At 43.1% G+C, this 27,980-nt stretch overlaps 1 protein-coding gene across 3 annotated transcripts; it reads right to left on the minus strand.

Annotated features, from left to right (window-relative positions):
- Nucleotides 1–12,214: 12,214 nt before the first annotated feature.
- LOC100676947 (G protein-coupled receptor associated sorting protein 3-like) lies at nt 12,215–27,386 on the minus strand. 3 transcript variants are annotated; one of them, XM_023541148.2, is made up of 6 exons: nt 27,200–27,386; nt 25,567–25,686; nt 17,350–17,420; nt 16,859–16,946; nt 16,468–16,540; nt 12,215–16,123 (listed from the first exon to the last, which is right to left on the minus strand). In XM_023541148.2, the coding sequence occupies exon 6, from the start codon at nt 15,825–15,827 to the stop codon at nt 14,073–14,075; it is 1,755 nt and encodes a 584-aa protein (XP_023396916.1). In that variant the 5' UTR covers nt 15,828–16,123; nt 16,468–16,540; nt 16,859–16,946; nt 17,350–17,420; nt 25,567–25,686; nt 27,200–27,386; the 3' UTR covers nt 12,215–14,072. The 3 variants fall into 3 exon arrangements, with proteins under 3 accessions (XP_023396916.1, XP_023396915.1, XP_064134697.1); XM_023541147.2 differs by having other exon boundaries at nt 12,215–16,540; XM_064278627.1 differs by lacking the exons at nt 17,350–17,420; nt 25,567–25,686; nt 27,200–27,386 and having other exon boundaries at nt 16,859–17,103.
- Nucleotides 27,387–27,980: the final 594 nt, after the last annotated feature.

The following is a 27,980-nucleotide window of genomic DNA, read 5'->3' on the forward strand; positions in this document are numbered from 1 at the left end:
TTCTCCCCACCAAGTCCTGCCACATGACCCCATCACTGCCTCAGTAGCCTTACCTCAGGTTTCCATAGGAAAAAGGACATGCTCCTATCACCTCAGCAGAAGAAGCTCCATCCACAAGGCTGCTCCTCATGGCTGTTCCACTCTGTTCCCAAGGAAGTATGGCATTTTGACCCTCAGAGACCAACACAATTCAGGCTGGAAAAAGCAAGCGGGACCACATGTGTTTGCCAACTCTCCAGTGCCTTCCCAGAGCTGAGCAGGTGAAATGTAACTCCTGACCATGTCCTACAAGGCTCGGTGTCCTCTGGCCCCTGCCTTCCTTGCTCCTTTCATCTGGAGCACGGTCCCCTCCTGCACTCACTCTGCTACACTGCCCTTCCTCCTCCCAAATGTGCCAAGTTACTTCCCACCCCAGGGCCTTTGCACATGCTGCTCCGCCTGGGACATGGGAGGCTCTCCTGTCATGAGCTCTCTCTTGTTCACATTTGAGGTTGCAATCTGGGTGTAATTTTTCAGAGGAGTTTTCTGTGCTCCCACCAAAACCACTGCCATCCAGATTAGAACCCCAGTGCTATTCTGTCTCATAGGAAACCAAATTTTAGCCCGTGATGCTACTTGAGAAAATGTGCTTGACAAAAATGGGGAAGTTCAAGTAAAGCAGATGGCACACTGCCTGGGACATAGTGGGTACTTGCTCAGTCCCGGTACCAAACCCCCACTGGCCTGGCTCCCTTGTGCAATCCCCTTGGGCAGCTGAGGAGAGAAGAAAGGAAATGACTCACCTAAGTCCTGTCAGCGGTGAGTCCTCAGGCACTAGGACTCAGGCAGAGCTCCGGAGAACTTGCTCCGGTGTCCCTCCCTGTAGGCCCACAGTCACCGAGTGCCTCCTCTTTCAGCAGTTCCAAGAAGGTCAGGAGTCCCAGGTCATGTGCACACCTGATGTGAACCCACTAGGCCCAATGACGCCACAGGAAGGCACAATCATTCAATGGGGAAGAGTGAGCACTTTTCCCCACCAAAACTCCATCAGAAAACTCCTTTCATGCCACTCTCTACCTCAGACACGGCCCCGAGTCTGTTAACCTGATGTGCATGAGTGGTTTGTTCTCCATCTTGGAACATTTCCAAAATGCTATGACACAGTGATGATCTTAAGGTTAAAATAAAATCTCTGTTAAAGAAGGAAAAGAACAGAATGGGAAGGAAACAAACATTTGCTGCCTCTCTACATGTTCTCCCCACACATCTGGAGTGTGCCCCTTCCAAGCGGAAGTGTTAAGAGCCATTGAGGGGTTCCACCAGCACTCTGTTCCCCCTCATCGTCCTCTCCGGAAGACCCATCATCATGTTGTGTGCTTCTCTGGGAACCACAAGGACAACCCAGACACCCAATTCACGGGCACTCCTGATGTTAACTCTCCAAGAGGGGCCCTGAAGGGGTAACTAAAGACACACTGACTCTATGGAAATGGGGTGACAACTTTTCCCCTGTCCCATCTGCATTAGACAACTCTACCACACAGAAGTGGCACTGAATCTTATACACAAGGTGAGTTTACTTTCCTTCCTGCTGTTACGTTTCCAGAAGCTCTTTAGGACAGAGTTATACTGCTTAGGGCTAGATATACATTTCCGGTGGGCAGTTGAATATATGTCTTTGGAACCTAGGAGAAAGTTCTGAGATGACGACACGGTGTGTGGGCTTGCAGGGCCTGGCACAAAATAGACAATCCATTAAATATTTGTTAAATAAAGGCATAGGGCATGTAGAATACAGACTCATCAGCCTTTTTTCATCCTTACGTATTTCTCTAATTCTAGGGAAGATCATTCTGTAGAAACTGTATGAAATACTCCATTTTCAACCCAACAACCAAGGCACAGAGGTATTAAAAAACTTGCCCAAGATCACACAGCTAACGTACGGGAGAGGCAGAGCCTTAACCACGTCTGTATTGTGTTGAAGCCCATTGGTACTAACCTCGAAGATAGTTTACTATGCAACAGTGGATCTCTAGAGCCTCCCCCAGGACTGGGCACTCAGTGAATTCCTCCCGCCCTTAACAAGCTGTCCAGCATCCCCCAAAAAGGACAGGCAGGAAGCACTGGACTTCTTGTGGTCTTTGGTTGCAAGAATATCCTCACTACCTTCACCCTGTCACATCTGGTTTGGGACCTCATTGAAGAATGCCTGAGATCAGCAGTCCGGAGGGACTGGTTTAATTCTGGGATCCTCCAGGAATTTGCTCTAAGGCTCAAGCCAGGTCACTTAACTGCTCTTTGCATTTTATGTATAAACCAACAGAACTGCTTATATATGCCTAGACTTTGCCTTTCAAGCAGTCTCAGCTTTGTTGCCATGGAAACTAAGAGATGGAGTCAAAGAATTAAGATTTAAAATTTGGGCTTCCTTGAACTTGGAGAGGCAAACATAAATCGCATGCAATAACATTCCATGTTTTGCCTGTTGTTTCTTTGTTCATTTTTGCTTTTCAGTAGAAAGCGGTTTTATTTTCTCATTTGCACATTGAAATATAATAAATTATTACTGCATTGTGATGGTGTGATTTTTTTCAAGTTCACAGACCTCTGAAACATTTACACAATTCAACAGATGAATCAAAGGATTTGAATAGAACAAATAGCAAAGTTGATTTAAGACCTATAATTAGAACTTTGTTTCAGAAGAAGAAAGACCACACATTCTTCTTGTGCATCCATACAACATTTTTAAAAAAATCAGTTTCCTGGCCACAAAGAAAACATAAAAAGATTCCCCCCCCAAAAAAATTAAACAGGCTATACTCTGTAACTATAATTCAAAAATCATCAATACAACTACAGACACACAGATTTTATGGAAAAAAAAAGTCCTTGGTATAAAACAGGAAACCTGTACTTAAATTACAAATTATTTAGAGATTAATAAAAACAACCAGATTTCCTATCACAGCCCATAAGAAGTCATAGCCTTAATTGCTTTTCCTACTAAATATGAAAGAGAGAAAATAAACTAGTCATTCAATCCAAGAAAATAAAAAAGGAATGCTTTTAGAAAATAAAAGTAAAGCAGAAAGTAAATTCATTGAAACACCAAAATGAATAAGCCAATAAAACCAAGAACTGATTCTTTGAATAAATAAAAAACACTAACCTCTACCAAGCCGGATGGACTGAAAGGAGCAAGAAGAAAACCAAAACATACAACACAGAGAACACAAAGAAGGTGAAACCACAGATTACAGCTAAGATTAAAAGTCTTGTGAAATAATATAATTTGCAATTTGTGCCAATAGTATTTAAAATCTGCATGACAAAATATTTTTGAAAAAATTTAAATCACCAAATTTAAAATCAACAAGAGGTAGAAAAGCTAAACATGCCTATGTTCATAAAACATATTGAAAAATGGCTGAAAAAACTACTAATAAAATAAAACCTGCTATAGACTTTAACCACCAGTTTTCTGACAGTTTGTCGTACTGTGATGGCTTGCGTGTTGCTGTGATGCAGGAAGCTATGCCACCGGTATTTGAAATGCCAGCAGGGTTACCCATGGTGGACAGGTTTTAGCTGAGCTTCCAGACTAAGACAGACTAGGAAGAAGGGCCTGGCAGTCTACTTCTGAAAAAACTGGACAGTGAAAATCTTTTGAATAGAATCAAACCATTGTCGATATAGTGCTGAAAGATGAGCCCCTCTGGTTGGAAGGCATTCAAAAGATGACTGGGGAAGAGCTGCCTTCTCAAAGGAGAGTTGACCTAAATGCCGTGGATGGACTAAAGCTTTTGGGACCTTCATTTGCAGATGTGGCACAACTCAAGCTGAGAAGAAACAGCGCCAAACATCCATTAGTACTTAGAACACGAAATGTACAAAGTACGAATAGAGGAAAATTGGAAGTTGTCAAAAATGAAATGGAAGGCTTGAAGATGGATATCCTAGACATTAGCTAGCTGAAATGGACAAGTATTAGCTATTTTTAATCAAACAATCATATGGTCTACTATACTGGAAATGATAAATTGAAGAATGAAAAGAATATATCAAGATCTATCTTGAAGTACAGGATAATATCTATATGCCTACAAGGAAGGCCACTTAATATGACTAATATTAAATTTACACACCAACCAGTAATGTCAAAGATGAAGAAATTGAAGATTTTTACCAACTTCTGCAGTCTGAAATTGATCAAACATGCAGTCAAGATGCAACGATAATTAAGAGTGATTGGAAAGTGAAAGCTGGAAACAAAGAGGAAGGATCAGCAGTCGGAAAGTATGGCCTTGGTGATGAAATGACGCGTGGTAGAAATTTGCAAGACCAATGACTTATTCATTGGAAATACCTTTTTTCACTAAGTAAACGATGACTACACACATGGACCTCGCTGGATGAATATACAGGAATCAAATCAATTACATCTGTGGAAAGAGATGCTGGAGAAGCTAAGTATCATCAGTTAGAACAAGGCCAACTACAGAACAGACTATCAATTGCTCATATGCAAGTTCAAGTCGAAGCAGAAGAAAATGAAAACAAGTCCACAAGAGCCAAAGTATAACCTTGAGTATGCCGTTACCGTCGGGTCGATTCCGACTCGTAGGGATGACCCTAAAGGACAGAGTAGAACTGCCCCATTTGGTATCCAAGGAGAGGCTGGTGGATTTGAACTGCTGACCTTTTGGTTAGCAGCCGTAGCTCTTATCCACTATGCCACCAGGTTTTCTGACCCTCAGTATATGTCACCAGAATTTAGAAGCCATATCGAGAATAGGTTTGATGTATTGAACACTAATGACTGAAGACCAGAGAGTTGTGGAATGAAATCAAGGACATCAGATAGGAAAAAAGCAAAAGGCCATTAAAAAGACAGGAAAGAAAGAAAAGACCAAAATGGATGTCAAAAGAGACTCTGAAACTTGCTCTTCAGCATAGAATAGCTAAAGCAAATGGAAGATATGATGAAGTAAAAGAGATGAACAGAAGATTTCAATGGTCGGCTCGAGAAGACAAACTAAAGTGTTATACTGAAAAGTGCAAAGACCTGGAGTTAGAAAACCAAAAGGAGAAAACATTCTCAGCATTCTCAAGCTGAAAGAACTAAAGAAAAAATTCAAGCCTTGAATTGCAATACTGAGGGATTCTATGCGTAAAAAATGGAAGGACGCAGGAAGCACAAAAGAAGGTGGAAGGGATGCACAGAGACACTATATCAAAAAGAATTGATTGGCATTCAGCCATTCCAGGAGGTAGCATATGATCAAGACCCTATGGTACTGAAGGAAGAAGTCTAAGATGCACTGATGGCATTGGTGGAAAACAAGTCTCCAGGAATTGTCAGCATACTAATAGAGATGCTTCAACAAACAGATGCAAACCTCGAAGTATGCATTCATCTATGCCAAGAAATTTGGAACACAGTTACCTGGCCAAGAGACTGGAAGAGATCCTTGTTTGTTCCATTCCAAAGAAAGGTGATCCAACGGAATGCGGAAATAACAATAATAAAAACATTAATATCACATGCAATTAAAATTTTGCCAAAGATAATTAAAAAATGGTTGCAGCGGTACATCGACAAGGAACTGCTAGAAATTCAAGCCAGTTTCAGAAGAAGACATCGAACGAGGGATATCACTGCTGATGTCAGATGGAACTTGGCTGAAAGCAGAGAATACCAGAAATATGTTTACCTGTGCTTTATTGACTATGCAAAGGCATTCCATTGTGTGGATCATAACAAAGTATGGATAACATTGCGAAGATGGGAATTGAAGAACACTTAATTGTGGTCGTACAGAACCTATACATGGATCAAAAGGCAGTCATTCAAACAGAATAAGAGGATGCTGCATAGTTTTAAATGAGAAGGGGTATGTGTCAGGGTTGTATTGTTTTCACCATATTTATTCAACCTGTGTCCTGCGCAAATAATCTGAGAAGTTAGACTATATGAAGAAGAATAGGGCATGAGAATTGGAGGAAGACTCATCAACAACCTGCGTTATGGAGAAGACACAATCTTGCTTGCTGAAAGCGAAGAGGACTTGAAGCACTTACTGATGAAGATCAAAGACCACAGCCTTCAGTATGGATTACACCTCAACATAAAGAAAATAAAAATCCTCAGAACTGGACCAGTAAGCAGCATCATGATAAACAGAGAAAATATTGAAATTGTCAAGGATTTCATTTTATTCAGATCCGCAATCAACAGCCATGGAAGCAGCAGTCAAGAAATCGAAGATTGGGCAAATCTTCTAAAAATACCTCTTTAAACTGTTAAAAAAAAAAAAAAAGCGAAGATATCAGTTTGAGGACTAAGGAGCACCTCACCTAAGCCATGGTATTTTTGATCTCCTCATAATCGTGCAAAAGCTGGACAATGTATAAGGAAAAATGAAGAAGAATTGATGCCTTTGAAAGTTGGTGTTGACAAAGAATTTTGAATATACCATGGACTGCCAGAAGAAGGAACAAATCTGTCCTGGAAGAAGTACTGCCAGAATGCTCCTTGGAAGGGAGGATGGCAAGACTTTTTCTCGTGTACTTTGGGCACGTTATCACTAGGGACCTTTCCCTGGAGAAGGACATCATGATTGGTAAAGTAGAGGGTCAGCAAAAGAGAAGATCATCAAGGAGATGGATTGAAATTGTGGCTGAAAACATGAGCTCAAGCACAGCAACAATAATGAGGAAGGCGCAGGGCTGGGTAGGGTTGTACATAGAGTCACTGTGAGTTGGAACCAACTTGATAGCACCTAACAACAACAAGGAAGGAAGGCAGGGAGGTAAAGAGGGAGGAAAAAAGAAAGGAAGGAAGAAAAGAATCTCTATTGAAGTCAAGGGATTATTTTAATTGTGGACAAAATAGTTAAGAAAACCAAAATAATAAAAATACATTCTGTTGTTTACTCTAATTTATTGACAGAAAGAAAGACGGTGTGTTGAGTGCAAGGTGCACCATCAGCTCTTATTATTAAAAAGAAGTGTTTAACTGCTAGCTGAATGGTTGGCTGTTTGAACGCACCCAGAGTTGCCTAGGAAGATAGTCCCAGTGATCTGCTTCTGAAAGGTCACAGACTTGAACACCGTATGGAGCAGTTCTACTCTGCAATGTATGGGGTCACCGCGAGTCATAATCGACTGGAGCCAACTGACAACAACCAAATCGCCTTGATGAGGGAAGATTCTTCCTTGCCTACATACATACGTGGTTCACTTGGAGGACTGCTGTAAACTTTGGCTCACCTACATTGACATCTCTCCATTGGCGATGTTTTGTGATTTCTAGACTAATGTTGGTGCATGAAATTGGACTGTGCATCTTGCGCCAATAATAATTTTCATTCCTAAAGAAGTGTCACCTAACTAATATTTTCTTTGTGACTATATGCACATCTGTTTGTAGAACACGGTTCCCGATCAGGTCTTCTTTCTTACATTTATATTTTTATTACACAAGTGTTATCAATTCACCTAAGAAAAATTGAAATAAGTAAAAATAATTTTAAAAACCTCATTCCTTCCAGTAGTTACAGTTAGCCTTTTTTCTAAGTCATTCCTATTTTCCTCTTTGCATTTAAACCATTATTTCTCAAAAAGGAGATGATGCTTTAGTACATATAGATATGATTATTTTAAACTAATGTATAATATCTCATGTGATGGAAATATTGTAAATTATTTAACTAATATATTCATGTACATTTGGGATATTTCCATTTTCTGTTATTACAAACAATATTGCAATGAACATACACATATACCTTTGCTCACTTTTATGGATTTTTCTGTTGTATAAATAGAAAATAATTCATTTCTCATTCAAACGTATGGACATTTATATATTTTTAACGGATATTGGCAAATAACCATTCAAAGGGTTTATAGGAAATGATTCTCCTAACTGCAATAGTAGATGAGATTGACTGATTCTCTACAACAGTGGTTCTCAAATTACACCTCACATTAGAACTACCTAGGGAGCTTTTCAAAATATTTCAAGGCCCAAGTTCCTCTCCAGATTATTAAATCAGCATTTCTGGGAGCAGGGGCCTGAGTAGGAGTATTTTCTCAAAGTCCCCCAGGCGATCTTAATGCAACCCGGGCTGAGAATCACTTTTTATGTAGAAACACTTGCACAAACATGTGTGTCTGTGTGCATGTGTGTATGTGTGCAGACTTCTGGCTTTGGAAGAAAGAAAATAAAAGCCAGGGAGTCGAGAACCCTGGCACTAAAATCACAGCAAATAATAAAGTTGGGGCTTGTATTCAAAACGACTGTTTACTTTGGCCTGCCCTGTGGGTGACCTACTTCTTCAAAAGTGGAATTTATGTCAATTCTCAGGCTATATATTGGAAAGTTCTATCCAGGGCCTTCAATAAATCGTGCGAAGCCTGATTGAATCTTTTGAGTAACAATTTTTGGATCTCCTTCAACTGGAAAAAGTCAGTAGACACTGATATTGTCAGTGGTAGCGATATGCACAAAGGCAGTGTAGTCGTTAGACATAAAGTTCCTCTGAAAGACAGAAGTGGTCTCACAACTTTTAACAGGAGAAAACTTTTTCCAAATACACCCTTCCACAAAACCCCAAAACTAAGCTGCTTTGATTGAAGGTGGATGGAGCACACAGATCCAACCCACTGAGCCTCCTCCTGAACCTCTTCAGTGCCCTATAAGCCATTTCCAAGGAGTCCTAGGACTTGAAGGAACACAGATTGGAAACCACTGACCTGGAGCAGAGCCTCCCACTGGTATGCTGGGAATGGGTTACAGGTGTGCCAGATTGCTGCTTCCCGAGGTGCTCAGAGTGGTTGCCGTGGGGACTGGGGTGGCTAGAGGGGCTGGGGCGGCTGCGTTCAACGGGGAGCAGACCTGTCTGTTTACCCCAGTACAAGACTTATCATTTTCTATGTATGCCCTGATGTGGTCAAGGTTGGGCAACACTGATCTAGAGAGCAGAAATATCAAGTATATAAGCTGTGGCTATGAAGTAATGACCCTGGTGTCTTTTTTTGACTCAGAAACTGGTTTTAAAGGTGGTTTCTAATGTTTTGATTGTTTACAACTTAAGGGTATGGCTTCCTACGGGGACTATTGTATAGTGTTCATGTGCACTTACATTTTGATGTTTGTTGAGGAGTACAACCAATCTCATGACACACTGTCACATTTGGTAGACTACAGATGGTTCTTATAAAAGATTAATGCCTTCTATTCATAATAAGAACATTATTTTTTTATTATTCACAATAAGAATGGATGCCTTTGAATTATGGTTTTGGCAAAGAACATTGAATATCTCTGGGTGGCCAAAAGAACAAACCAAATTGTCTTGGAAGATGAACAGCCAGAAGGCTTCTTAGAAGGGAGGATGGAGAGACTTTGTCTTCTGTACGTTGCATGTGTTATTAGGAGGGACCGGTCTCTGGAGAAGGACATCATGCTTGGTAAGGGAGAGCGTCAGCGAAAAAGAAGAAGACCCTCAACGAGATGGACTGACACAGTGGCTGCAACAATGAACGGGCTCTAGTGTAACAATGATTGTGAGAATGGTGCAGGATCGGGCAGTGTTTGGTTCTGTTGTACATAGAGCCGCTATGGGTCAGCACGAACTGGACGGTTTGGTTTTGATTTGGTTATTTTGGGTGCTCCAACCCAAGAATCACTGCGTTTAGTTTGCTAAACGAGGTGTTAAACATACACAAGTGGCTGTCCCATTTTGCAAGTTTCTGAAGTAGTCCTCTCTTTCAGGGAAACCTTGGCAGTGGCTATTAAGAAGGGCATGAAACCTCTAGGAGAGAGGTGGGCAGAACACTTTCGGAAGACCTATTGACAGAGGACAGAAGAGCGCCCAGCTGAGAGTAGGCCTCTAGAGATAAGCTAAGGGGGCCCTAAGATCTCTCAAAGCAAAATTTGCATGTTGCTTGACTGAAGACTTTTATCAGCTCATGATTATGATCCTGCTCTGGAGCCTATTGTCCGGAATGACGACCAATCTCTTTAATCTGAAGAACTAGAAATACTTTTATATGATCTTCATAAAACTGTATCTGGGAAGCAGCTCAGCTCACTGCAAAACTTGCACTTGTCTCACAAATAACCCCCCATTCTTCGGTCTCATGTTGTACCTACCATTTGCTAGTCTACTGACTGTGGTTGTTGCTCGAGTGTTGGTCCCTAACAGAGTTCACGTCCTGAACTCTGTAACATCCTGTCAGCACGGTTAACTCCTCCTCTTCTTTCTTTAAATCTAGTTCACAAAATATAAAGTGGTACAAATTTTCTGGTTGTCAGTTTGTAATACTTCCACGGGCCTTAAGTTGGAAAGGGCAGCAGCAATAAGGGGGTTAGGGCTTAGAATTTAACCTTACTCAAAGAATCTAATCCTTGCTTGAGGTTCCTGAGAGAGAACGCCTGAAACCTTGAAATTTCCCTAATGGTTAAAGAGTCCTCAATAAGGACTCAAGACCTGGAAGGTTATACCAGAGAGGAGATTCAGGGCTGGGAAATGGCTAGGTCAGAGGGACTCCACCTCGTGATAATGACCTCAGGAAGACATGATCCGAGAATCTCACCTCATGATCACCTCCTGATATCAACCAACCTCAGGCGAGAGGGGCTGGTGTTTGCATTACGTAAGGAGACCACCAATAGGAGCTCTGGACACTAAATTTCCACCAGCTTCCTGGTTGGTGAAAAACATCTGCTCTCAGTGACGTGCCCTGTTTGGGACATGGAAACTCTATGTTGGAAACCTTCCCAGGCCTTGCCCTGTCTCTTCTTTGTGCTGATCCTGCTTTGTATTCTTTATTACAAAGCTGAGATCATAAGTATAGCGCTTGGTATGAGTTCTGTGAGTTGTTCTAAACACTCATCACCAACGGACTGATTAAATGTGGTATAGCCATATAAAAGACTTGTTTTTTTTTTGCAGCTGTTAGAAAGCATGGTGCATGACAACTCCAAATTTTCCTGACAGAAATTAAAGAAGGTCTAAAAAAAAGGGGGGAGATATATTTCGTTCATGGATCAGGAAACTCAATATTGTTAAGAAGACAGTTCTCCCCCAAATTCATCTATTGATTCAAATCTAATGCAACCAAGCACCCTGCACGTGTCTTTGTAGAAATTGACAAGCTGATTCTAAACTGCATATGGAAATGACGAGGTGAAATAGCCAAAATAACTTTGAAAAAGAAGAAAGAGGACTCACACTGTCTGGTTTCAAGACTTATTATGAAGGTACAGGAATGAAGACAGTGGGGCACTGGCATGGAGATAGACAAGTAGGTGAAAGGAACATAGGAAAGGGTCCAGAAATAGACCCTACATACATGGACAACTGATTTTTGACAAAGGTGCAAAGGCAGCCCGGTGGAGAAAGAAGAGTCTTTTAAGTAAATGTTGCTGGAACAATTGGATATCACCATGCAAAAAATGAACTTTGATTCATAACTCACACCATGTACAAAAATTAACTCAAAATGGGTCATAGACCTAAATGTCAAACCTAAAACTATAAAACTTTTAGAAGTAAATATGGACAAAAGATTTGCACACAGTCTTCACTGGAGATACATGGATGGCAAACATGCATATGAAAAGATGTTCAACATCATTACTCACTAGAGAAATGCAAATTACAACCACAATACCATATGGCTAAAACGAAAAAAGACTGACCACATCAGGTGTTAGCAGGGATGGAGAGGAATGGGAACCCTCACACACAGCTTGTGGTAATGTAACATGGCACAGCGACTTAGGAAAATGTAAAAGTGAAATGTATACCTACTATATGAGCCAGCCATTCCACTCCTTGGCATTCACCCAAGAGGAATAAAAGCATATGTCTACCAATGTTTACAGTACCTCTATTAATAATCTCCAAAAGCTGGAAACAACCCGAATGTCCTTCGACAGGAGAATAAACAAAATGTGGTATAACCACGGAATGGAATACTACTTGGCAATTTGAAGCAATGAACTATTAACACATACAACATGGATGAATGTCTAATAATTATGCTGAGTGCAAGAAGCCAGACACACCCCCTCCCCCCAAAAAAGAAAAAGAGTACACGCTGTATGAATCCATTGATATAAAATCATAGAAAATGAAAACTATGTGGATACAAAGAAGATCAATGGTGGGCGGGGGTGGGGGGAGGAGAAACAAAGGGAAGGTTGGGAGGGAGGGATTACCAAGGGGCATGAAGTAGCTGTTGAGGGGAGACAGATATGGTGACTATCTTGATTTTGGTGATGGTGACATGCATGAATACATATGTCAAAACTTACCAAATACATGCAGTTTAGTATCTGTCAGTTATACCTCAATGAAGCTATTAATAAAAAGCATGTGACAGATCTCTACAATAATGAATTAGGAAAATAATGACGAGGGAAAGGCAAGTTGCAGAATACCACTCTCCCATTTTTGCAAAAGAATAAATGTGTTCATATGTATACTAGAAAATATGCAAAGAAAAAATCGGAAGCCTACATACCAAAATATTACACGATTCAAAAATATGCTGTATAAGTACATTTATTGACATGGAAAGATTTTCACAATATACTGCTAGGGAAAAAGCATGTTACAAACAGTACTGAGAGCATGATTTCATTTAACTGTGTAAAAGTCTTAAAGCGTATAACCCGATACTTTCACACACAGAATCTTTCTCTTTAGCTCAGACCATGGGCTGTACTTCCTGCCATAAGACTTACAGAACTCAGCCACAGGCCAAACTCCTGGGAATACTTTCTGGGCCATACAGACTTCCAGAAATCACTATCTTGTGGGTTGAGACAGCTGCCATTCTAGGTCGACTGTCGCAGACACTGCTGGGCCAAACCCATCTATTCATCCCAGACTTTTCTCCTGACCTCCAGCCAGGTGGAGCCAAAAGCCTAACTGACATGGCCAGATTGGAGAAATTTAAATGTTAAGAATTGCAAGCCCGGCAGGGACATCATCCACAGCAGAATTGAGCCATTCAAACCAAATAGTCCCTGAGCTTTGAAGACCACCATGGGAAAAAGTGAAGGGGGACTGTAAGGTAGTGTGGTGAGAGTGGGTTTTGGTATCAGACAAAGATGGTTACCAGACAAAACAGCTATGCCACCTGCCAGCTGTGGGGATGTAGGAAAAAATTAAACCCCTCGGATTCTCATTGGAGAGTACCCAGATTAATGACTTACGATAAAAAGAAATACTAGTAGCCTATCCAACAGGATCATCGGGAGAAAGAGACAGAAAAAAAAAAAAAACCTGTAAATTGTGGTGCCAACAGTGTCTGACATAGAGTAGGCACTCGGGGAATGTTTCCCCTGTAAACCTCCTTCCTTTCTGTAAGAGATGACACTGACATAAACCAAATAGCCTGACAATATGAGAACTCCAAATGTGGTACCGAGATAAAAAATTAAATAAACTAACATGACATTTTGACTGAGACTCAAGTCCATTTATGTGTTGTAGAATGAGTTGTGTCATGCAGGTGGAATAGGGAAAATAGTTTTTCCTTTTACATTAAACAGTCTACACTGTAGCAATCCCTGCTCCCTTTAAGGATCAAGAGGGCACGTTTGGCTATGAGCATATATACGCTGTCGGTACTGGCGCTTATATTTCTGTGTGTATATGCCTTATTTCTAAAACTAGACTATAAACTCAAGGGTTTTTTTGTTATGTTTTGTTTTGTTTTGCTTTTCATTTTTTGCCATGTGAAGCCACAAATGGATCTATGTAGATACTAATGAACAAGCTAGCTTACTTCCAATGTTGGTTCACGATCTCCTTACGGAAAATGCTACACATCTCCCAAACTAGACAGGATGAAGATCAACAGGTATTTTCAGCTCAAGGGGTAATATTCATTTGATATCCAAATATGATCTAGCTCAAACCCAGAGGCTGTCACAAGTAACATCACGTTAAAGATGCAATTTATAATGTGCACATGGTGATAACCACAAGGCTCTTTGGGAACATACGGCCTATTAAAGTTTGGAGATTGTTCCAAGTTTTCTCTTTTATTTCTGGCTCATTTTACAATTTTTCAATAATCGTTTTAACTTCACGGAACACGGCCTTGAGTTCATTATAACTCACGGGATTAACAACTACAATCGATCCCCTTCTGATATGCTCCTTTATATTAACAAATATGGCCACGGCAGTAACAAGATTGGCTTTTGCCTCTTTCTGGTGAAAGATGAGTTTTAATGCTGACAATACCTCAATATTCATCATGTCTCTTGCTGCAATGGGATTTTCAGACATATTCAAAAGTACTTTCAAAACCAGATTTCTGGTTTTATGATTTCCCAGGGATAGCATACGGGAAAGCTCTGGAAGGTAAGCGGCAACAATGAAGTGATGGTCACGGTCAGCACTCAGCTGCCCTAATTCCTTTAATCCAGATCGCTGACCAGGTGAGTTCAAGGGAAAAGACACGGTTTCCTTACACATATGCACAACATGTATTATATTCCTGCGTTGTCTTTCCTCCACAGAAATGGGATTCAGAGTAATTTCAGCCTTTCTTGTCATGTCTGGGAATTGAAAATCGAGCAAGCTTTCAATAACAGTCAGCACACCCATCTCATTAATGAGCTCTTGGGCAAGGGGATGAACCTTGATGATACCCATTGCAATTTGAGCTATTTTATGAATGACAGGATCAGCATTTGACTTAAGTAAGCTAACAAGTTTTTCAAAGTCCTCAGAATTCAGGCGGCATTCCATTTTGCAAGGGCAAGGAAATGGCCTAATCCCATTCAGCTCCCTGATCCTGATCTGCCCTCTGATCTTCTCTATGGCCTGAGTGCAAGTCTCAGAATCAAATGGGTACGCGTCTATAGACTGTAGGCATACGGAAGTGCCCTCATGAAGACCGGCTTCTGCCGCAGGCAGGGAACCCGTGTTTTTCTCACCTGAGGACTGGGCAGTATATGAAAGAGGCCTTGTCCTCGACGGGACCTGGTATCTAGATGCCAACAATGCCGGAATTTCAGCAGGGGCGTTGGGCCAGATAGTTACCTCAGACCAGTCCTTGGGCCTATTTCTTTCATCAATTTCACACGTTACCCGGGGCTTAACTATCCTGTACACGGGTCTAGGATTAGGGTCAAAACTAATTTTATCTCCACCCCAGAACCACTTCCCAATAACGACTTCCCCCTCCTCCTCATTCTCCTCCTGTTCATAGTCCTCCCACTCCTCATCTTCGTCCTCCTCCCCCTCCTCCTCTGGCCTAGGCTTCCAGCTGGCCCCAGTAGCAGCCTCTATTCCCAACTCCTCAGTATTGATTGAGGCACCAATATCAGTTTCACCTTCGTCCTTAGCGTTCGTCTGATCACCACCAGCCTCTTCCCCATTCCAGAACCAGGAACCGATACTGGCCTCTTCCCCAGCCCAGAACCAGGCATCAGTATCAGTCTCATCTTTGTGTGTGGCCCCAGATGCAGCACTCTCCTCAGCCACACAAGAAAAACCAGATACCACAGCGGCCTCATCCTCAGCCCTGGGACCAAAGTCTGTATTCATCTCCTCCCCTGACCTGGCCCAGGATCTAGGCATGGCCTTAGCCACGCCTTTGACCAGAGCCGTAGGCTCTGACAGGGCTCTTGCCTTCATCTCAGTTACAACCTTAGCCTCAGACACTCCCTTCCTCTCTGCTACTGCATCTGTCTCAAACCCTGCCTTGGCCTTGACTATTCCAGTAGCCTCCCTCTCTCCTTCAGCCTTTATGCCAGTCCCCTTCCTAGTTTTAGCATGGGTTCCACTCTTATTCTCAGGCATGGCTGAAGTCTCGTTATGTAGCCCTATTCGGTATCGGCCTTAGAACTCAAAGTGTCTCAGGTCAGTGTCTTAACACTCTTTCACTGGGTCAGCCTATAGCCTTGGAAGCAACAGTCAGAGTCAATTGCTGGTTCAACGGTCACAGAGTCTGTGACACACAGCCTCTGTTAATGATACAGACAGAGGGCAGAGGCACACTCAGGCTGGAGGAAGATGACGGCTCCTGGGTGCAGACCTGCTCAGAGGGATGGTCTTCTGCCACTCCAAGGCCACCACAGCTACCACTGCAGATGGACCTGAGTTGGAAGAATGAAATGCGGCTCTGAGTCTCTTCCCACTGTACTGCTCTATGCACAAAGTCACAAAGACATGAAAGAAAGAGCAGAGACTGACTGTGTGGTACAAGTCGATCAGTAGAAAACCTGTGTCCTCATTTTATCCCTTCCACACTCTCACTACTCCCAAACGATACCCTGCCCAGGCCCTACACACTCTTTCCTCTGCATCAAACAGGAGCATGGACCATGGGAAAGCTTGCTGAGATGAGAGCAAGAGAGGCTAAGAAGCACCCAGCCCTTCTGACCCCATGCTGGTGTACACCACTCCCCTACAGGTCTACCCAGGCAGGCCTCGTTCTCACGTCAACTTGCACTGATGCGGTGCGATTTTCTCCTCCTTCCTTGCTTCCAAAGTAGACAGGCTGTACAGCAGATCTATGGGCAAAAACACAAAAGGGTGGTCTCTCAATCCAACAAACATCTGCCTTTCCAAATCTACAGCACTGGTTATGGAATATAGCCGACGTCCTTGGACCCTCTTGGCATCACTTCCTTCCCCATTTCCAACCCCAGTACCTACCAATTACTCTATAGGCATGATCCTGGTTCACCCAACCCCATTTCCTGTACACTAATGGCGAGGGCAGAGGTGTCTGGAAAGCTGGAAGTCAATGGTCCAAGATAGGATCTGGTCTCACCCGACTGCCAACAGCCAACCCCCACCCACAGTCAACAGGGTACTCATGTTCATACCGACTTTGGATCCAAGTTAATAGTTAGTCTTCTTTCTTAACGTCCAAGAGAACAGCTCCCTACAGACATCTATAGGAAAGGGACAGAGCTATTGATAGAAAGACAGGGCACAAAAAAGAAGAAACAGAGGGATTAGCAGATGACCCAACACCCATGACAAGGGGTATAACATTAGCTTTTCTATATTCAAGGCCATATTAAATGCCTACCACCTGTCTGGGTCTCCTCCAGTGATTCCCTAGCCATCTCCCCCCCAGACACACAGCCTGTCTGAATACCCCTCCCCCCAACTCTGAAGTCAGCCATTTCCCAGGAGAGGGCACACCTCTTTCATTGACAAAAGTATGAGGTGTAGGAGTGGGTAGTAGAACACGGGCAACTATATTTAGAAAGCATGCAGAGAAGATAGTGGGAACTATTATTTCAATAATAGCATTATGTGCCCCCTCACCTTCCCCATGTGCTTCATACCTAGATCCTACCTCACTTACCTATGCGAGCCTGCCCACACAGCGGGGGTCCTCAGAAGATGTCCACCTCCTTACCAAAGGAGAGCTTCCTCCTAGAGAATCAATACATAAAAAGCACTTGGCACATTATAAATTTTAGCCATTTTTATGCATTCTTATTGGCCATTAGTATTTTTACAGCCATGAAAATATATGATACAGGCTGATGTTTATTCACCAACAATGAAATTTGAGGTATTCTATAGGGTAGCTATGAGTTGGAATTGACTTGATGGTAATGAGTTTTTTTTTTTTTTTTGGTGAGTGAGACAAGAAGTTTACAAAACTCAGTGTAAGATGACATCTTATTTTTTATACATTAAATATAAATACATGCACACATGTATAAATATATAAATATCTGCATAAGAAAGCTTTTGGAAGAATGTGATCCTGAAGAAAACATTACCAGGGCTTATTTGTGGGTGGTATGTGTGGTGCAGTGAATTATAGCCATGTGCCACATAATGTCAGTTCGGGCAATGTCCAGCTGCATATAGGTCCATGGTCCCATAAGATTATATAGCACCAGGAGGAGGAGCCTGTGGCCCTTCCTGGATTGGAAGGCTACTGGAGGCAGCGAGTGGGTCTGCTGCTACGCTCACGTGAGTTGGCCAATGGGGTCCATGAAATGGACAGATATGGGGGTGCTGCAGCAATACAGAGATGGGCTGAATCTAGACACATCCCTCTTGCACCCTCTGAGGCACAAAATGCCAATAAGGACTGCTCTGTCTGCCAGCATGGAAGACAGAGGTTGCAGATACCTATGGGGCAGATTTCCTGGGGGGAAGGCCCTGCACATAGCTGGCAAGTTTGTTATATTGGACCAATGACACTGGTTTCATCAGGTGGCTACAAATGGGTCCTCACAGGAATAGATAGATACTTACTCTGGACTGGGTTTTGCATATCCTGTGACAGATGCAAATGCCAAAAACACCATTAAGGGATTGGAACAAAAGATACCGTTTCAAGAAACACACTTTACAGCCCACAGGGTGTAGCAACGGGCCAAGAAACATCATAGTAAATGGACATACCATGTTGCACACCACTCTCAGAGTAATGGTTTGATAGAGAATTGGAATGGGCAACTCAAACATTTGTTATCTAAAACAGAGGGAGATAAAGGCATGAAGGGCTGGCTCACATGCTTTCATGAGTATGTGCTCACAGTTAACATGTGGAGGGCAAAGGGTGGATCACCACTGGACAGATTGCTACGATTCTCTGGGGGATCTGGGGAAGAGGGATTGGGGGAGGACGCTGGTGCCACTGTACAGTTTTTCCCCATGTCACCTAAAATTACTTATTTCCAGCTGGTTGCTACAGCCCCAGGACCAGGGATGCAGCTGCAGGCGCTGGAAGCAGGGGTGATCCCTAAGCAAGAGACTGTAACTATACCCCTGAACTTGTATGCCAGAATTCTCAAGGGCCTGATGGGATGGATTGTACCTTCCCCCATCTGGCAAAATTGGGGTTGACAGTGAATACTGCTGTATTGCCTAGTGGCTGAGATAGCCCACTAGTGTTATACCCAGGTAACCCCACCCAACACGAATGGGAGTGGATTGAGGGGGAAGCACTTGCTAGACTTGTGTTGCTACCAGCAATATGGACTAGCACAGCAGCTAAACCTGATGTTCTTTCCCAAGGTCAAAAAGTTTGGGTAAAAATAAATGACAAATGGAAGGAGGGGAAATAATAACTGAAGGTAAAGGAAGGAATAAACGGGTAATGCAGTAGGGGAAATCTAAGATTATACTGATACCTCAAGAGATACTCAGAGCAAGGGAATAATCTCTCAGGTAGATTTTATCAGAGGCCAGAAAGGGTTAATCTGAGATGACTTTTGGAGAACCTGACCAGAGCAAATGGATACCTGCTGCAGACCTGAATGGCTGCTACCTGAGTAACCTCACCCTGAGTACTCTGTGCCCTACTGAAGGACTGATTGTTAATGACTATTTGGGACTAGCAAAAGGATTGGGAGGGTGTCATGGATTGAATTGATGTCCCCCCAAAATAACTGTCAACTTGGCTACGTCATAATTCCCAGTATTGTATGATTGTCTACCATTTGGTCATCTGATGTGATTTTCCTATGTGTTGTAAATCCTATGACTATGAGGTTAATGGGATGGATTAGCAGCAGTTATATTGATGAGATCTACAAGACTAGATAGTGTCTTAAGTCAATCTCTTTTGAGATACAAAAGAGGGAAGTGAGCAGAGAGACATGGGGACCTCATACCATAAAGAAAGCAGTGTCATGAGCAGAGCATGTCCTTTGGACCTGAGGTTCCTGCGGGGAGGAGCTCCTAGGCCAAGGGAAGATTAATGACAGGGACCTTCCTCCAGAGCCAACAAAGAAAGCCATCCCTTGGAGCTGACATCCTGATTTTGGACTTGTAGCCTACTAGATTCTGAGAGAATAAATTTCCCTTTGTTAAAGACATCCACTCGTGGTATTTCTGTTATAGCAGCACTAAGTGATTAAGACAGAGGGAGAGGTTAATTCTTCAAGTATGAAAGGGCCAGTGGCTGGAAGAGCCAGGGGGTGGCCTGCGGTGCAGTGAATTACTTAATATCACCCTTCTGGCCATAATCTTTGTGACTCCCACACTATGATTCGGCGGGACTATGCAAATAAGGTACTTATGGCCCCTCAAGGGGATTGGACTGCTTGCTGCTCATGCAAATAAGGTGAGTGGAGCACTTGTGAGGGTGGGACCATGCAAATAAGACATATGAAACCCTAACAAGGATATTGGTCAGCTTTGCCATACCGCTAGGCTTAAAAGGAGGCGTGAGAGAGAGAAAGAGAGGAGGAGCTGGAACACAGAAAACAGCAAGATGGCTGCACAGCAGTAGCAAGAGCGATAGCAGCATGAGACTGCAGGAACCAGGAGACTGGCGCCAGACAGCTGAGGTGGGGCTTCCCTACCCACGGAGCTGAGAGTTTTAACACTTGCCCGAGAAGGCCCTGAACAGGGCCCAACAGCAGAGGGCAAGATGAAGCTATCCTGATCAAGAACTGTATCCTGAGTTGTTCCTGTTACTTCTGAGTTGTTCCTGATTCTGAGTTGTACCCTGTTACTTACTTAATAAACCACTTAACTCTATGTATGGTTTGTGAGTTCTGTAAGATGTTGCAGTAAATTACAGAACCCAAAGACCAGAGGAAGAGTACTGAGGGGAGGAGGAGTAGATGATGTTAGACATGATGGGGTGGTAAAGTACTTTACAAAATTTGGACATTTGGGATATCTTCAACCTCTGTCTCATAGGAGCCAGTTTGTGTTAATCCTTATAAAAGAAATTATTTAGTATATTTTGGGGGAGTTATTTTATTTCCTTTTCTATGTTATCTATTCTTACATCTATTATAAACACCTATTGGTCTTGCAATTATACGGAATAAAAAAATGGCAGGGAAACCTACGTGTTCTCATTCCCACCCATAGGAAAGCAACTCATCTTTCAAATGAGGAACATCCCCAAGGTACAGGAAGGGAGACATGATGTCAGGGGATCCCCTTTCACAGTATAACCAGGCCCATTTTCTCCATGTTCTAAACCACAGTGATTATTATCAAGATTTTAAATTTATGCCTAGTAAACTGACAAAAAACAAACAAACAAACATGGTAGCTGCCTTAGGCTGGGTTCTCTAGTGACACAAAACCAGGAAAGTGCATATATATATATTCATAGATTTATATCAAGAGAATGGCTCATGAAATTATAGAAGCTGGAACGTCCCTGGTGGCGTAGTGGATAAGTGCTACAGCTGCTAACCTAAAGGGTTGGCAGTTCCAATCCACCAGGTGCTCCTTGGAAACTCTACGGGGCAGTTCTACTCTGTCCTATAGGGTCGCTATCAGTCAGAATCGATTTGACTGTACTGGGTTTGGTTTGGTTTGGTGGAACATCCCAAGTCCATGGGTAAGGATAGATGCTTCTTCTGATTCATATAGCTGCAGGGGCTGATGAATCCAAGATTGGCAGGTCAGACAGCAGGGCTATTGCTCACAGGCTGCACAGATGGGTGAATCCCAAGATCAGCAGGGAAGACAGCAGGTAAGCTGCTAGCTCAAGTCCCAAGAAGTGGAGGTCAGATGAATGGGAGCCAGGTGCAGGATCTAGAGTAAGCAAAAGCCCACGAACCTTGCCAGGAAGTCCACTTATATATTCAATGCAGGTCACACCCCCAAGGAAATGCCTTTTCAACTGATAGGCTACTCACAGCAGATCCCATCATGGAGGTGATCATATTATATCAAATCTCATCCTGGAAGTGATCACATCATCATACGACTGCCAAGCTACATCATAACTGCCAAACCACTGAGGATCATGGCCCAGCCAAGGTGACACATATCCTTAATGATCACACTACCTCGGTTTCTGTTATTGTGCTTTGCCCTGATTAACAGTAAGCTCTTACAAGAGGAGGTAGTGTATACTGTGTAGCTGTATGGACTCGGGAGCCACACAGCCTTGTTCAAGTTTTGTCCTTGCAAATTGCTTTCTGTGCCTCAGTTCCACTATGATTAAAGTCGGTTACAAAGTACCTCCTCACAGGCTGTTGTGAGGATTGAATGAGTAAGTATAGCTTTGGCATATACAACAGTGTTGGGCACAGAGGAAGTCAGCAATAAATACTAACCATTTTCAACATTATTTCTATTCTAAAATTTACCGTTAGTGTTTCTACTGCCACTTTTATTATTGTGTGGATTTATCTTGATAGACATGGACTGACTTTCAGAATATGATGTTTATTGGAAAAAAGCAGTTCAGAAAATTGTAAGTAATATCATCTCATTGTTGTCCTTAAGTATACAAGTGACATTTATATAGTAAAATTTCTGAAAACAATATCTATATTCAACTCTTAACGGTGCCTACCCATGTGTAGTAGACTTTTACAAGTTTTAACTACTTTTTTCCTTTCTTGAATTATCTGTTTTTACCTACATCAAACATGTATTGGTTTTGAAAGTGAAAAAAAAGGGTAAGAACAATTAAATATCTCAGCTTGCTATGGGTCAGAATCAACTCGATGGCAACGGGTCTGGTTTTTGGTTTTCTACCCATAAATAGAAGGAGCCCTGGTGCTGCAGTGGTTAAGTGCTTGGCTGCTAACTGAACGGATGGTGTTTTGAACCCATCATCCAATCTGCAAGAGAAAGCTGAGAGCCAATTAAAAAAGCACTGGGAAAAATATTTGTAACTTATATCTCCCACAAAGTGTTGACTCACTTCTATATCAAAGCTTAAAATAGAAAAGCATAAAAACTAATTACCCTTTCAAAAACGTGTAAGGACGAACAGATATATGCAGACCCATGTTCATTGCAGCACTGTTTACAATAGCAAAAACATGGAAGCAACCAAGGTGCCCATCAATGGATGAATGGATAAATAAATTATGGTATATTCACACAATGGAATACTACCCATTGAAAAAGAACAGTGAGGAATCTGTGAAACATTTCATAACATGGAGGAACCTGGAAGGCATTATGCTGAGTGAAATTAGTCAGTTGCAAAAGGACAAATATTGTATAAGACCACTATCATAAGAACTTGAGAAATAGTTTAAACTGAGAAGAAAATAATCTTTTGTGGTTACGAGAGGGGGGAGGGAGGAAGGGTGGGAGAGGAGTATTCACTAATTAGATAGTAGACAAGAACTACTTTAGGCGAAGGGAAAGACAGTACACAATACAGGGGAGGTCAGCACAATTGAACTAAAACAAAAGCAAAGAAGTTTCCTGAATAAACTGAGGGCTTCGAACGCCAGTGTAGCAGGGGCAGGGGTCTGGGGACCATGGTTTCAGGGGACATCTAAGTCAATTGGCATAATAAAATCTATTAAGAAAACATTCTGCATCCCACTTTGAAGGGCGGAGTCTGGGGTCTTAAACGCTAGCAAGCCGCCCTCTAAGATGCGTCAATTGGTCTCAAACGACCTGGATCAAAGGAGAATCAAGAACATCAAGGACACAAGGTCATTACGAGCCCAAGAGACAGAAAGGGCCACATGAACCAGCGACTACATCATCCTAAGACCAGAAGAACTAGATGGTGCCTGGCTACAACCAATGGCTGCCTGACAGAGAACACAACAGAGAACCCTTGGGGGAGCAGGAGAGCAGTGGGATGCAGAACCCAAATTCTCATAAGACCAGACATAATGGTCTGACTGAGACTGGAAGGACCCCGGTGGTCATGGCCCCCAGACCTTCTGTTGGCCCAGGACAGGAACCATTCCCGAAGCCAACTCTTCAGACATGGATTGGACGGGACAATGGGTTGGAGAGGGATGCTGGTGAGGAGTGAGCTTCTTGGATCAGGTGGACACTTGAGACTAGGTTGGCATCTCCTGCCTGTAGGGGAGATGAGAGGGTGGAGGGGGTTAGAAACTGGCGAAAAGGACACGAAATGAGAGCGTGGAGGGAGACACCAGGCTGTCTCATTAGGGGAAGAGTAATTGGGAGTGTGTATCAAAGTGTATATGGGTTTTTGTGTGAGAGACTGACTTCATTTGTAGACTTTCACTTAAAGAACAGTAAAAATTATTTTTAAAAAAAGTGTAAGGAATCTCAACAGCTAACAGAAAAAATGTAAATTGCCTTAAACATGCAAATTGTCTTTAAACATATATAGAGAGGCTCAAACTTGCTTTTACTAACAGTGATGCAATTAAAACTACACTAAGATAACGTTAGGAAGCCTAGGTGGCACGATGGTTAAGTGCTCAGCTGCTACCCGAAAGGTTGGCAGTTTGAACCCACCCAGTGGTTCCCTGGAAGAAAGACCTGGCGATCTGCTCGCATAAAGATTACAGCCTTGAAAACCTTACGGGACAGTTGTATTCTGTCACATACGGTGACTATGAGTCGGAATCGACTCAATAGCAATGGGTTTAAAGATACGTTGAAGTCCTAACCTCCCGTACCTGTGGGCGTGACCTTGTTGGGAAATAGGATCATTAAAGATATTATTAGTTTACATGAGGTCATACTAGAGTGGGTGGGCCCTAATCCAATATGACTCGTGTCCTTATAAAAAGAAGAGAACGGACACAGAGGGACCTACAGGGAAGCGGCCACGTACAGTTGGAGGCAGACATTGCAGTGATGTACCTACAAACCAGAGAACACCAAGAATTGCTAGGAACCATTAGAAACTAGGAAGAGGCAAGGAAGGGCCTTCCCCTAGAGCCTTCAGAGAGAGCATGTCCCTGCCGACAAGCTGAATTCAGACTTCTAGTCTCTAGAACCATGAGACAATAACACAAATGCTTTGTGCCTGGCTGCTAATCTACAGGTTGGGGGTTCAAACCTCCCCAGTGGCACTGCAGAAGAAAGGCCTGGGGATCTGCTTCCATAAAGATTACAGCCAAGAAAACCCTGTGGAGCAGCTCTACTCTGTAACATATGGGATCACCATAAGTAGGAAGCAGTTCAACGGCAATGGGATGGTCCTCCTGCAAGTTAATCCTTGGTGCATATTTCCCTGAGCCTTGAAAGGTGATTTGCTACACACAGGGTTGAAAGCTAACACTGCATATGAGGGACAGACAACTGGATGAGAGATAGGAGATCTACCTAGGCCCCAGTGCCACACCTAACCCAGTAAGTCTAGGGAACCTTGGGTAAGGCACCTGGGCTCATCTGGCCTCACCTGCCCAAGGGGCGCAGAGTAGCCCTGCTCCTAACCAGCAACACCTCAGGGACAGGGGAGTGGGATTCCCATCTGAAAAAGCGCTCCGAGCTCCTCAAAAGGAAAGTAATTCACCATGGAAGTCCAGGGAATGATTTTAACACCCAAGCCATCTACTGCATAGTAACAGTGACGATCACTACCTTTTCATTTTTATAATTATTAACTTTTTGTTTTAATTACAGAAACATCCTCTGCTACATGGCAAAATCACTACTGAGGCATAGTTTCCACCCAGAGAGCTATGATTGCTGCCTAACATCAACCACCATGGGTTGCCATCATTCAACAGGTGCCTTTTTCTTCTTCCTAACTGGACTGGCTAGGAGTACAGTACTGGAGACGTGCTCAGTTCAACCCCTAGCTGTGTCACTTACAAACAGTGTGACTGAATACTTTACTTCACCTTGCAGTATCTCAATTGCCTCATCTTGAAAACTAGGATTATATAATACTCACCTATAGAAGAGAAAAAGTTTTAAAAAATAAATGGTCAGACTGCGGCGGGGAAAACGGTGGACCAGAAGGCAGGAGAGGAGAAGCCGGAGAATCTGCAACGAGCTGGAGCCACAGGAGGACCTGAAGAAGAAACGGAAAAACCTGTGAAAACTGTTTCTTCCAGTAATGGAGGGGAAAGCGCCAGTCACAGAGAGTATTGGGAGGAAAAGTGTTACTGGACCATTGCCTGAAAGTAAATTTAGATAAAATTAAATACAGCTGGTTTTGTCATGGGCATTTGTTTTGTTTCAAGCCATAAAGCAGTTTTGCATTGCTATCAGTAGATACAGATGCTTAGCTCTTTAAATGTAACCATTTTTTTGAAATTTTAGGTAAACAAATATTTGATATAGCTCACGTCATCTTAATGGATCTTGTCTCCCTTCACTAGTCTTCAAAGAACAACCATTTGCTACCAAAGTAAATCAGTATTTTGAAAATAAAAATAAATGGTCAGGAATAATATTATTCTCAGAATTCTACTACAGAGAACATTGGGACACAGTGAAATGTGGGTTTATCCCTGCTTGCTGGTACATTTCCGTCTATGCTCTCTGCTAGCTCTGCTATTATGCTAACGTCAGAAGCATGGCGTTCACAGAAAGACGGAGGCAAAGGCAGAAGGAGGAACCAACATTTGCTGAGGTGCACAGATGCCACACACTGTAGGGTTTTATTTTCAGACTTGTTCTCTCCAAATCCTCAAAGCAATGATCTGGGGCAGGCATCATTACTTCCCTTGCAGATGGGGAAATGGGCTCAGAGAGCAAAGTGCATTCTCATCTCTAGGGAGTTGTCAAAAGGACACAGAGGGCAACTTGAAGGAGCTTCCACTGGCCACTTTGGGGACAAAACGAACATGAAAACAATGATAGCAATAGATGGTAAACCTTTGAGTAAAATAGGAATCTATGAGTTTTACTGATAAAAATTAATACACACATGAAAAGAGAGGTATACGGATAGATGAGGGAGAAAGGGAAGCTGTAGTCTACATTCGAAGGATAATTAGTAAATCTAGACAGAATTAGGAAAGCAACACTTGACAACTGTCATAGTTATAAGTGGTTCATGGGAGAATCATAAATGGGGGCTCAGTCTGCACCAAATCCCACAGCAGTCATGGAGCCCTCTGGTACCCACAGAGGCCACGTAAACCCAGGGAAACAACAAGCCTCACTTGGTTCTTAATATCCCCTAGGAACTCAATGGGACCGACATGATGCACATTAACTGCCTCAAGTATTCCTCACCATAAACGCTCCCCGCAGCTGCGGTGACACACACACACACACACACACACACACACACGCTCTCTCTCCAGCTGCAGAGATGCACACACATACATGCACACATGATCTCTTCCCCTCTCTGTCCCTTTCCTCCCAAGACCCTCCCTCACCGCCCCTACCTGTGTATGGAAACACCTCCAGGACACCCCTGGAGAAGGACACCAGGCTCCCTCAGGCCGGCAGGGACCACAACAGCCCGTCTCTCTCTCTGACGACACAGCAGGACACCGAGTCCCAAAGCAGGAAATCACCCCTTGGCTCTGGGGCCCCTTGTCTCCCCACACCCACGGCGGAGCACCCACCTCCTCTGCTGAGTCCCAAACACCTGATGGCGGGAACCTGCTCCTCTTACCGGGTCTTCTCCTTCTCTATTGAAAAGTCGTCACGGTCGCCATCTTTATGTCGGTTTCTATGGCAACCGCGAAGCACCGGAAACGCCTCCGCTCAGTTGTCCCCCCCCTTCATCTGTCGCTGAAAGCAGAACACCTGGGCCTTTCAGACCGCCACCTGACACAGCGTTCTAATTAGAGCACTAGACAGGGGGACCCTATGGGGCAGTTCTACTCTGTCCTGTAGGGTCGCTATGAGTCGGAATCAACTCCATAGCAACAGGTTTTAACAGGTACAGACAGGGACCCAGGTGATCGGTGAAGTCTGCCCAATGTGGTGGAAGAAAGCACGCTCCTGTTGTCAGAAATTTTGTTTGCTTCATAAAGAGACCAAAAGCAAACCCGTTGCCATCCCGTCAATTCCGACTCATAGAGACCCTATAGGACAGAGTAGAACTGCCCCATAGGGTTTCCAAGGAGCGGCTGGTGGATTTGAACTGCTGACCTTTTGGTTAGCAGCCGAGCTCAGTGAGGTGTCCCAGGGTTACCTGGCGATAAGCTAGCCCTCTGAGGGTGAGCATATAAAAATCACGCACCATGTAAAGCAGTGACCCATCTGTGGCAGAAACCTAAGAGACCGTCTACAATCATGTGACTTAATGATCTAGGAACATCTACAAATGCCAGGTAAGGAATGTCAGAGTTATTTCAGGGAGGCAGGCCTAGAATATTAGAGTCGTTTAGTAGGCAAAAA

The sequence above is a fragment of the Loxodonta africana genome, chromosome X, assembly GCF_030014295.1.
Source record: "Loxodonta africana isolate mLoxAfr1 chromosome X, mLoxAfr1.hap2, whole genome shotgun sequence".
NCBI lineage: Eukaryota > Metazoa > Chordata > Mammalia > Proboscidea > Elephantidae > Loxodonta > Loxodonta africana.